The 12,822-nt window shown below is 39.0% G+C and overlaps 1 protein-coding gene and 2 long non-coding RNA genes across 5 annotated transcripts in view; 1 reads left to right on the forward strand and 2 right to left on the reverse strand.

The window, feature by feature from the left end:
- trpm4a (transient receptor potential cation channel, subfamily M, member 4a) overlaps positions 1-12,822 on the forward strand; it is a 90,161-nt gene that overhangs the window by 15,908 nt on the left and 61,431 nt on the right. For all 3 annotated transcript variants that reach the window (XM_081609655.1, XM_008414995.3, XM_008414996.3), the window contains 4 exons: positions 6,822-6,991; positions 7,109-7,286; positions 8,273-8,337; positions 10,082-10,300. In XM_081609655.1, coding sequence (XP_081465781.1) covers positions 6,822-6,991; positions 7,109-7,286; positions 8,273-8,337; positions 10,082-10,300 — 632 coding nt within the window. The remainder of the gene's footprint in view (positions 1-6,821; positions 6,992-7,108; positions 7,287-8,272; positions 8,338-10,081; positions 10,301-12,822) is intronic.
- LOC145552454 (uncharacterized) overlaps positions 1-12,822 on the reverse strand; it is a 39,175-nt gene that overhangs the window by 12,492 nt on the left and 13,861 nt on the right. The window contains exon 2 of the long non-coding RNA XR_014088515.1: positions 12,682-12,801. This is a non-coding gene — a long non-coding RNA (uncharacterized LOC145552454). The remainder of the gene's footprint in view (positions 1-12,681; positions 12,802-12,822) is intronic.
- On the reverse strand, positions 4,668-6,145 carry LOC145552453 (uncharacterized). The gene is made up of 2 exons (XR_014088514.1): positions 5,298-6,145; positions 4,668-5,175 (listed from the first exon to the last, which is right to left on the reverse strand). It is a non-coding gene; the product is annotated as an uncharacterized LOC145552453 (long non-coding RNA).

The raw sequence follows: 12,822 nt of genomic DNA on the forward strand, positions 1-12,822 counted from the left end.
GAAACTTTGATTAATTATACATTTATTTTTTATTCAAAATTGTGTTGATTGGTCAGAGGAGGACTGGCAGTCATGTCATGCTTAATGCATTATTCTAGGACCAGACGAGTCAGCCTAAAGGTTGGGATTTAACAGATGTTGGATCCTTTAACAACGCTGTTTAAATTTGCATTTAGAACAAGAGTGTAAACAGTGATGGACACTAAGCAAACCGAGCTTTGAATGAATCCAGAATATCGGTGGATTCACTTGTTGGTTCCCCTGTCCATTGTCATGGCTGATATTTTGTGAAAATCCGGCAGAAATGCTACACTAATCGACACAGAAAAACTCTGCAGAGAGTCAGTCGAAATGAAATTACATATAGAAGCTAAGCACAGCGAGGCTTTGTTTGTGAGACATGCAGTCACGTGATATTTTAGAGGGCGTTCTGGGTGGAGCTTGGTAAAGTCCGTAATTATAAAACCCTAGAAGAAATTATAAGTCAATTAAGCTCCAGTTCCTGCTGTCTGGATGTCCTACCCACACATTTCTTTAAGAAAGTCTTGCCTGTTGTTGCTAATGATCTGATCCAAATAGTAACTCATCACTGTTTTCAGGTGTTTTCCCCCAGGCTTTGAAAACAGCAGTTATCAAACCTCTGATAAAAAGAACAAATCACTACTGCAGAATTACAAGCTGATCTCCAACCTCCCATTCATCAGCAAAATTATTGAAAAAGCTGTTTTTAAACAATTAAATAACTTCCTAACAATAATGAATCGCTTTGACTCCTTCCAGTCTGGTTTTCGTGCTCACCACAGCACGGAGACGGCCCTTGTAAAAGTGTTCAATGACATCCATATAAATACAGACTGTGGGAGAACCACAGTGCTGGTTCTGTTGGACCTCAGTGCAGCTTTTGCACCTGAACATAGTTCTCTGCATTAATGGTCCTTTCCAGACATGCAAGCTGCCCAGGCCACCAGCACTCATGCAACCCCAGACCATCAGTGATGCAGCTTCTGAACGGAGCGTTGATAACAACTTGGGTTATCCTTGTCCTCTCTGGTCCGGATGACATGGCGTCCCAGTGTCCATAAAGAACTTCAAATTGTGACTCATCTGACCACAGAACAGTCGTCCATTTTGCCTCACTCCATTTTAAATGACTCCTGGCCAGTGCAAATGGCTGAGCTGGTGGAGCTTAGAAATTCAGCTGGTAGAGTTTCAGCTGGCAGCGGCGGATGGCCCGGTGGATTGTGTTCACTGACGAGGCTTTCTGGAAGTATTCCTGAGCCCATGTTGTCATTTCCTTGACAGTGGCATTCCTGTTTGAGGTGCAGTGATGTTTAATGGTCCGGAGATCACGAGCATCAGTAGAGTTTTACGGCCTTGACCCTTACGCACAGCGATTGATGATGTTATGCACGGTTGATGATGATAACTTAAAAGTCTTTGCTATTTTACGCTGGGTAACACCATTCTGGTATTGCTGCACCATCTTTCTGCACAACAATGGTGGAATTGGTGATCCTCTTACCATCTTGGCTTCAGAGAGACACTGACACTCTAAGAAGCTCTTTTTATACCCAATCATGTTGTCAATTGACCTAATTAGTGTTTCAATTTCCTTTAGTGTTCAATTTCCTTTTTCCAGCCACTTATTGCTACTTGTCCCAACTTTTTTGGGATTTGTAGACACTGTGAAATTTTTCCTTTAAAATGTTACATTTACTCAGATTAAACTTTTGATCTGCCATATATGTTCTATTACGAATAAAATATTGACATTTGCCATCTCCACATCATTGCATTCAGTTTTTATTCACAATTTGTTTAGTGTCCCAACTTTTTTGGAATCTGGTTTGTACAACTAAAAACCAGCAATCAGCCCGAAACCTGGGAGTAGTGATGGACTCTGACCTGAACCTTCAGAGCCACATTAAGACAGTCACAAAGTCGGCCTTCTATCACCTGAAGAACATCTCCAGGATTAGAGGACTGATGTCTCAGCAGGATCTAGAGAAACTCATCCATGCGTTTATCTTTAGCCGCATTGATTATTGCAACAGCGTCTTCACAGGTCTGACTAATAAATCAAACAGCTGATCTAGATGCTGCTGCTCGCGTTCTCACTAAAACCAGGAAGATAGAGACATAACACCAGTTTTAAAGTCCCTACACTGGCTCCCTGTAGCTCAGAGGATAGACTTTAAAATACTGATGTTAGTTTATAAATCACTGAACGGTTTAGCACCACAAAACCTTAAAGATCTGTTACTGCTGTACCAACCGTCTAGACCCCTCAGATCTTCTGGTTCTGGTTCTGCTCTGCATCCCCAGAACCAGAACCAAACGAGGAGAAGCAGCATTCAGTTTCTAAGCACCACAGATTTGGAACAAACTTCCAGAAAACTGTAAAACAGCTGAAACACTGAGTGCCTTTAAATCTCAACTTAAAACCCACCTGTTTAGAGTTGCTTATGGCTAAATTAGGGTTAGAGTGCAGGTTTTGATGTCTTTGATGTTTTTAATGTTTTTATCTTTACTTTTTATCTATTTATTAATTTCTTTTTATTTCTTTCTTACTGTTTACGCTGTGTTTAGTTTTAATGATGTAAAGCCCCCCCAGAGAGGCGGGTACTGTCTCCCACTCGTAGCCCTATTAAAACGTGGGTTAGAGTCCCAGTTAGACAACGTTTAACTAGAGTCCTAAAAGGGGTGCGGATTTTAATGTTTTTATCTTTTTTTTTTCAAAATCTCTTTCTGCTGAAATGTGATATACACATAAAACTTGATTGATTGATTGATTGATTAAGCCCAAACTTTCTATCACCTAATGACACAAGTTATGTTTGCTTGTTAGCAGTGCATACACACGCACGCACACACACACGCGCACACACACACACCCACACACCTAAAATATTTTGGGAAAACTAAACCTGAACAGACAGAACCCCAACCAGTAAAACTGTAAACCAGGATAAAACTTAAAACCTTTACTGAGAACCAATTAGAACCAAACTAACCCCCCCCCCACCATGTTTCTACTCCCTCCCTCTCCCTCTGTCAACTCTTAACAAAACCCAAACTATTAACCTAACCCCACCAATTTTCTCTAAAAAAACCCTGTCTTTTTTCTCTCTCCTTCTCCCCCCACCTTTATTCCTTTCTTCTTTCTCCCCCCCTCCCTATCCCCTATTCTGAACCTTCACCAATCCTTAACTCTTAACCTAACCACACCTTCCTTCTTGCCTAACCCTAACATTCTCAACCCCCCTATTTTTCTCCACTATTTTCCCCCCCTCTCACATATTCTTAAACCTTCACCATTTCTTAACTCTTAACCTAACCATACCCCTTTTCTGACCTAACCCTAACCCTCTCACCCACACATATGTAAGGGCATATAATATTTTTCTGGGGGGTCCAAACAAAATATTTTTCATAGTTGAATGGGAAATGTCTCCTTCACACATAATTATTGAAATGCCCAAGATCAGCACAAATTATAGGTATTGGAGTAAAATTTACTTTTGAAGACTTATCAATCTGTCTAGTTTACAACAGTCCCAATCTGCACATCACTCTGTCTCCTTGGTGACATCAGTTGAAACAGAATAAATAGATCCCCTTGCAGTGCAAAGAAATTAAAATTTTGTATTTGGCATAATTTGCATTCATACAATGCTTTGGAAAAATGACAAACTATACTGAACAAAAATATAAAAACCCCATGTCAAATATTGTTGCAATGTCGAGTTAACAACTGTAAATGAGCATTTGCTGACATTTTATTGTCATCCATCCATTTTCTATACACCTTTGTTCCTATTGGAGTGGGGAGGGGCGCTGGTGCCTATCTCCAGTGAACGTTTTAGGCAAGAGTACAGCTTGGACAGGTCGCCAGTCTTTCACAGGACAACATTTTATTGTGCAAAAATAATATTTCTCTTGATTTGTGTATAATTTTTAATCCAATCTAGTGTCACTGAGCATTACTCAGCGAATAGTTTTTTTACTCAGGGCATGGATGGGGCATGTCCAATGGGAGATAAGACTAAATGAGCAACAACTGGACAATCCTTGAACTGGGAACCATAAAAGGCCACCCCTAAAAGTCAAATATCGTCACAGGCCATAATGCTTCAGATGTCGCAAGTTATGCAGGAGTGTGACATTAGCATATTGGATGACATTCAAAGGGATGTACAGCGATATGAAGATACGTAATTACTGAGAATATATTTTGAGTTTCTCTATATATTGTGTAACCCACATGTCCATAAAACTCTGATATTTGACATGGGGTATTATTCATATTTTGTTCAGTGTATTAAAACTATGTCTTTCCGGACAGCAAATCCAGGAGGCCCAGATTAACTCTGTCAGATTTGATTTCAACACTTTTAAAGTGTCTATATGGGTCCACACCAGAAAGTGTTAATTTAACTCTTTTTGGAGAGTTAGTACCTTAACTCTTATAAAGTGTCAGATATCAAATCTGGTGAAGTTAATAATTTAACACTTACTAACACTAATTCAGTGTTAGATCTTAATATTAACTTTCAGAGTATTTTTTTACTCAATAAGTTATTTGTAATTAATATTAAATAGGTATTTTATTGTTTTGAACTTTTAAAAATTCTTTGGAAAATAAACATTTAATAAAGAGGCAATAATTTTCTCAAATGCATTTATTTCAAAATATGCACCATAATTACAAAACATATTACAACATGGAATAATGTGCATATTTCACATGTCACTTTCATTCACATATTGCTTATTAAAAGGTCTGACATATCAGCTGTGTAATACAAACTGCAGTATGATTAATACATTTTTCCTCAATACCATATGGATGAAATTGTTCAAAGTACAAGGTGGATAAAGTAAAACAAGCAGTTCATGTGATATGATAGAGTACATTTTCTTTTAACAGGTGGATTGCCAGATATTACTGTACATAACAGACCAACCTGATATTCAGATCCATCATTTCTTATCCAGTTTCTGTTTCTGTTGATAAGAGTCAGTTCCTCTCTGACTCCACCAGAGAGATGTCCACTCTCTAACAGACTGTCTCCAGGTTGTTGGGCTGTTTGTGACGTTTGGCAGGAGACACCAACATTCTCCTCTACTGCATCAGACAGTCTTCAGTCTGAGTAGGACAGTTGGTGTCGGTGTCTGGATCATAACGAACAAAAAACATAACAATGAGGAATGGCACGAAGGAATACATTTTAATACAACTCTAACAACAAGAATCAGTTACAGAAATGTAGAGTTTCAGAGATATTAACACTTACATAATCATTTTTGGAGCTTGAATCTTGAAGAATCCATGGAGGGATCAGGAGGGAGAGGTTAGGCTGACGACTGGAGATTCATCCTCAACCAGACTGGATCTAATATACAAAAAGGCAATAAAAGGATTAAAACATGCTGCAAAACGTATGTAAGAAGACACAACAGCGGGAATAATGCTATCAACATGAAAAAGCCTTTTACATTTTACATTTTTACAAAGGGAAAAAAATCGATCAGAAAGCTTGATAAATCTGACCGATATGCATGTAAACGTTCAACATCATGAAACAACATTCTCCAGATTATTACGGATCTGTTCAAGTTAGCCTATAATTTGACTGAATGTTCACCGGCCTGATTTTTTCCAACACTGATACTCCGCTAACTTTCGGCATGCTAAGCTAAACATGCTAACACCGAGCCGTGTGGCGAACATGACGTCTATCATACAGGTTGAGCTCAACTCAAAATAATAGTTATAAACCATCTCAGAAAAAAATGACTTACCAAGAGCAGTAAATAAGTCAGACATGTGGAAAGTAAATAGTCCTGAAATGACTTGGCTTCTGTCGCTTCGGTGGGAATCTGTGATTCTGGGTGGAGTCAGTGAATTAACTCCTTCAGTGTTAGAGCCGCTGGTGGAGTTCAGAGTTAAGAAGTAAAGAGTTATTGATTCTATTTTAACACCTCTAGATTTGATACGGAAACACTTTGTTTTAACACTGGATTTTAGCTATTAATAATATACACCCCAGACTTACATATACAGAATGTGACTCTATTAGAGTAAAATTAACTCTGCTTTTGCAGAAAGTCTACTGACACCAAAACATTTAACACTTTTGAATTTGCTGTGCACTCGCTAAACAGAGCTATGAAGCCGGGTCAAAAATCAGAATCAGAAGGCTGTTGCTGTGCGACATTCTGATAAAGCTACCCGGCTGCTAGCATGTCCATCTCTGATTTAATCACATTTTGCTACAGAAATAAATACAAAAACGACCCTCCCATACCTACTTGAACCTGGTCACTAACTATTAATTTAATTTGTAGCAGGTTATAAGAGTAATAGAGTGCTCTAGGAAGTAATAATGTTTGCCATGAAGAGGTTTAAACAATTATGAGATTGTAGTAGTTCTTAAAACTGGCATTTTGAGTTTTACTTGGAGAAAACACTTTCAATACTAATCATATTGAGCTATATTTGTTCTTGCTTGATTTTTTTCAGTGCAAAGAGCTGCAATGTTTAATTTTTTCCAACAAACCTAATTTCCAATCGGGGTGAATAATTTTAGGTACAATTGCATTTTTGTACATCCCTAAAAAATCTAAACATCATCACCAATACTTCTGTTTCTTCCTCATGTTATTCTATCACACAACATTCAGAAAAAACATTGACATTTTTGAATGATTCTGCCTTCATGCTTTAGGTTAATGCCTTTAACTGATTACATTGTTTGGTATTTCCTCCATGTTTTTAGTCAAGCCATACTTCCTTGTAACTAACTGTATTTGTCCAGGGGCATGGATTTTGACAGGGGGGTTGAAAGAGGGTGTTTCCCGCTGCGTAGGAGAGGCTGTGAAAGACCATGGGGCTGCAGCTTCAACTGTGTCCCAGAAAAAAGTCATTGCGATTGGAGTGACGCCTTGGGGTCTGGTACACAACAGACAGCAGCTTGTCAATACCCAGGTACTGAATCTATTGTGTTTTGTTCCACTGCAGAGTGTGAAGTGTCTAATGTTACAAACCTCAGCATGAAAACAATGGCTTTGGTAACCACTGGATTCTTGTGTTGCCGGTCTGAAGGGAAGTTTTCCAGCTCGTTACTATGTCCAGAACACAACACATGATACATACTCTTTGGACAACAGCTGCCAAGCTTTCCTCTTGGTGGACAATGGGAGTATTGGTCAGCGAGGCGGAGAGACAGTCTTTCAAGTTAATCTGGAGGACTACATTTCCCATCAGCGCACAGGCATCTGGGGTGAGACGGACTTTTGTGTCTAAAGTTTTTAAAAGAAAAGAGATTGACATACTATTTATTTTGACAAAAGTATCATGAAATTGTGTGGAATTGACATTATGGTATAAAAACCATCAGCTAACCAAATGATCATGTAAACAGCTAAAAAACATGCACACTATTCATACCTCATTGTTCTCATTTCTGATTCTTCTTTGTTGATTTAAATCATAGACACACTGCTTAGACTTGTTAACATTGACCGTGCTGGAATTTGGAGAACTACATTTCAGGTAGTTCAGGAACCAATCAATCAAATTGGGAAGTTATTTTTGTGTTCTAATTATCCTCAGCACAAAAACACCACGGCTTCAAAGGTCAGGTGATCCTGTGGGCTACTTTACTTTAAGCTTCCCTACCAGCATGTTAGCACATCATGCCTATGTTTTTCCTGTGTAAGACAGTAATTAGGAAATAAATCAGACATGAGACATCTTTCCAACTGCTGTTTCTGGATTCTGTGGTCTCCACAACCTATGAAAAGTGATCCAAGGAAGAGAAACAGACAATCCACCCGGTTGTTGCATGATGCATTATGCAACAAAGATAGGCTGTTTATGCCAATCTTTCTAATATAACTTATATATCACCAAAATGTCATTAACCAAATACCCCTTCATAAAACAATTATTGCTTGACAGCAGTTTGAGCTTCAACAGAATATCGTCTTTTGCCATTTCTGTTATGTATTTGAAGAGGGAACAATAAACAAGTTTTAATTATTGACATTGCCTTCAACTTTTTCTGATTTAACTAAAGAAGACATCCTTTCTAACAAATCAGTTTGATCCATTAAGTTTTTGCAACTAGGTCTATAGGACTTGTATTTGTTGCTGAGGGTTACACCCAAGATACAATGAAATGTGGGAAGAAGTCAGTTCCCTGGATAGCTAAGCTTCTTGCTGCATAAAAAATATATATTTTATGTTTTCTTCACCCAACAACAGGTAGTGGCAGTATTGAAATTCCTGTCCTTTGCATGCTTATCTCAGGAGAAACCAGAATGTTGGAGGTGAGGAAACTCATTCATGAATTCAGCACTGCATTTTGTACTGCAAATGATTGTTTCTAAAGGTTTGTTTTTTCAAATATGTGACCTGGAACATTTTTGTCAAAAACCTAAGTTACCAGAACCTTCCACTGTCCTGTGAGTTGTACCCATTTAGATAGTCTTATGAGGGTTACAGCTTTAGAGCCAAGTAAAGGTATTTCATATTTTGCCAAATATGCAATTGTAATAGATTTTAAATAAATCGCGTAGATCTCAACTTCCGTGAGAATGCCTGAAAGTGGAAAAGAGTTTTATTATATTTAATAACTAGGGAAGCTCCGATCAGGTTTTTTGCTGCTGATTCCGATGCCGATCACCCATGAGGGCTGATCTCTGCCGATCACCTGGATTGACTGTTAATTTTTCGCTTTAGACATAAATGCTACTATGTGATCTGGCAAAATGGAAAAATGATCTGGCAATAAATTCACCTAATTTAGACATAAACATGCAAAATACTTGCAGGCACAATGCAGCAGCTATTCAGTCAAAAGGACAACTGAAAAACCTGCAATTAGTAAAATAATATTTAGCAGTATGGTTCTCAGTACCATAAATAATACATAAGTCATATTAATCAGATCATACACTTTTTCTCAGAAATGAGCCAATCGATCAGCACACCTCAATAATAACTTATGGCAAGTTCGTTCAGGCCCCAAGGAAAGGTACAGCAATAATGGAATAAATCAAGACATGTTCTTTTACTTTTGATCTGGACTACAAACACAGGAAGGACAAACTTTGTGCTAGGAAATATTTTCACAAAGTCCAATGTGTTTGGCCCACGGGGGATTGTTCCCCCGTGGGGAATGATGCATTTCTCATCATTGACACTTCGGGCCACACTCTGCAGCTATCAGCAACAGAGGAGGTCACCACAGACAAAAACTACACAAAAAAGTCTGTGTCCTAAGGAGGCTAGGAATAGAAAGTACATAAATGACTGGGTATACGATGGCTGCAAACCCAGGGTACTGGAAGTGGCACTAAAAACTGATGGGAAGAAAATGTCATCTTATTCTACTTTCAGATGAAAATTGTTTTTGTCCCACCTGTCTTTAAAAAAGTGAGAGAACATGCGAGTCTGCATTGACAAAATGGCTTTGAAACTTGATCCAGCTACACTGGTCCGTGACTATTTTAGAATCTCTACATAAGTTATATTAACTGGAGAGGGCAAAGCTAAACTGAATATCTCTGGTCTGAGCAGGAATTTTTAAAACATTTATGAGACCTTCATTATGGGAAAACATAAAATGTTCATTTCTAATTTACCTCTAAAACACACAAGCATAAACAAACAATATATGGACCAGTTAAACCTGGACCAGACTAGTCAGCAACAATAACAGTCTTTGAAAGAAGGATTTTTCTTTTAATTAACACTTAGAAGGGTTGATTAAAATTCCCTAAGTATTAGGAATTTTTTAGATTCCCCAGAAATATTAAAATCTTGTCTCATTTGGTAACACTTGTCTCCTCAGCTAGATGCACTGTTTAAACACTAGTTAACAGAGCTTTATTCTTCAAAGTATCATAAGATGTCTGCTGTCAAACATTGTTTTGGGGATTATAACACTTTTACTGAAAATGTCTGACATTACTTTAATCATGCTAGTCCTGCTTGTTCTCTGTTACACTCCTCAATTTGCAGTACCCTGTTGTAGTAATTTGATGTGTGTTTTTTCATTAACTGGCTCAGAGAATAGACACATCCCTCAAAAAAGCAACGCCCTGGTTGGTTCTTGCTGGTTCTGGTAAGGCAGCAGATTTCATCACAGCAGTGGTCCTCAGCCCTACCCCTCCTGCAGCAGATGGGGAGGCTGACAAGAGTGTCAGCGCAGAGTTCTGTGACTGGGTTCGTGAGAAGGCCCGGAAACACTTCCCAGCTGAGGCCGAGTTCGAAAAACTGGTCGATACTGTAAGTTCCTAGATTCTAGATAACAGCCATAGAAACCCATGCTTTCTAAGAAAACATGTTGAGTTTTCTTAGAAAGCATGGGTGTTGTCACAAATGCAATTGTTAATTACAGGTGAGGCAAACAGGGCAAGGGAGAATAAATAACTATGACTCATTTAGGAGTGGAAGAAATTTGTTGCCACATGTCCATGAAAAACTTGAACAAAGCCCTTAACTAATCTTTATTTGCTTTGGCATTTCTATTTATTTTTGTCATGAGGGACTGTTGCCATTTCGGGTTCTCCCAATTTTCTTTTGTGTAGCTGAATTCAATTCATATCAATATCAATTCAATGATACCCTGAGCCTCAGGAATCTTTTGCAGGTGTTTAGAGTTACTGCGTTGATTCAGATGATGAGGTTAACGGCTCGTTCAGAGAACCTTTTCATGATATGCTAATTTTTTGAGATAGGAATTTTGGGTTTTCATGACCTATGCCAAAATCATCAGTATTAAAACAATAAAAGACCTAAAATATTTCAGTTGGTGTGCAATGAATCTAAAATATATGACATTTTAATTTTTATCATTACATTATGGAAAATAATGAACTTTATCACAATATGCTAATTTTTTGAGAAGGACCTGTACTCCTAGATGATTAGATGATAGATCACTGGTGAGACCAATCAGCAGGCACCATCTAGCGCAATGTTTCTCAACCCTGGTCCTCACCGCCCCCCTGTCCTGCATGTTTTAGGTATTTCCCTTCTGCTACACGCATGAATTGTATCTCTGGGTGATTAACAGGCTTCTGCAGTACTTGATGGTCATGCAATCATTTGAATCAGCTGTTCTGGAATAGAGGCACATCTAAAACATGCAGAGCAGGGGCGCTGTGAGGACCGGAATTGAGAAACACTGATTTAGTGGATGAAGGGGGAAGCAGCAGGCAACAGAAAATCCCCAACAAAGAGCCAAAACCCCGGTTCCCAACACATATTTAATAAATTAGAATGAGTTAAAAATAGTCTTGTATGTCAGATTAAAAGTACTTTTTGAAAATAAGCTTTAAGCAGATATTAAATATATTTTTTACTGTTGATGTATTATTCTAATCTTAAATATCATGTTTTCATTAGTTGTAACGAAGAAATCATGATTAACACAAATAAAAGCTTTAAAACACCTGTGTATGTAATTAATCTATAATGGTTTTATGAGCTGAGATACTGAAATACTTTAACTTTTCATTAATATTCTTACTGATTGAAAATGAGTGTAGATGGAAAAAGAACACACATCAGCATTAGCTTACCGTGCAGTATCTGAACAATTGGAAAGAAACAGTAAGGTGAATCTGGATTGCTTCCCATGTAAAAAGCACAGCACAATGGGAGAGAGCCAAACACAACTTCCGAAGGACCTGTGTTTATGCTCTCAACATTTCTCTCCAGAAGACTTTATGTCATTTGTACAAGCATAACTTACGAAGGCTCTACAATACCTTCAGAAGCTAAAAACAAATGAAATTCCGACAGTTTTTATCCACAAACCACCTAAACCCCCTGCCACCGGCTAGATGGCAAAAAACGCTGGGAGAAACATCAAGGACAGGCAGCGGTGAAGGCATTTTTAAATGCCAACAGAGCTTGCCACTGCCGCCGGTACTGAATGTGAAACCACTGATCCGACGCTGCACTGAAAACTAGACTCTAAATACAATTTATCAGACTGGACACAGAGCTACAGACGCCGGGAAAAACATCAAAGACAGGCAGTGCTGGAAGTTCTTTTAAGTACTAACAGAGCTCTGCGGCAGCAGTGCCGGCAGCACTACTGCCACCCCCGTGTATGTCTGGATGAAGACTGGACTCTAAACAGCTGTTACCGGACTGGACACAGAGCTATAGAACTACTTACCCGGATCCCCAGTCTGATCAGAGGTATGCATCATTCATTGTTTCATTTACGAAGTTAAGATTCATCCGACGGTGGCATCAACACTGGAACCCCCAAAGGTCATCCAGAGGCCTGGCAGGGACCCTTTGGCAGGCTCAGGGACACTGGAAGGCTCTTAGAGAAGCCATGGGGCTGGCTGTGGTAAAGCTCGGACAATTCATGGAAGCGGAACCGGGGGAGGCAATCTGAGTTGTCAAAGATTTGGAACCGGAGGCGGCACAGAGCTGACTTCAATGGCAGCATCCCAGAGCTTGGCCAACCCTCGTAGATAGAATGTGGGGTGTTGGTACTGGTAACCTCCAGATAGAGGAAATTCAAAGTGTTGACCACTCATACCCCCAGAGGTAGGCTTCCAAAGCAAGAATGGGCTCCTGACCATCGCAGTGACTTTGTGCAGAGTTGGGAGCACACCACACAGAAGTGCACAAAATATTCCTACCTCTCCAATTCCAGGGTCTTCTGTCTTCCTCTGAAGGAATCACGAATCTCATCTTCTTTGGCTGAATCCTTCTGTCATGAAGTGGGTTATTGTTGATGAGGACTGAATGGCGATCAGACCCTGGGGTAAATGGAGAAAATT

Source organism: Poecilia reticulata, chromosome 8 (genome assembly GCF_904066995.2).
Source record: "Poecilia reticulata chromosome 8, P_reticulata-male-v2, whole genome shotgun sequence".
Classification (NCBI taxonomy): Eukaryota; Metazoa; Chordata; class Actinopteri; order Cyprinodontiformes; family Poeciliidae; genus Poecilia; species Poecilia reticulata.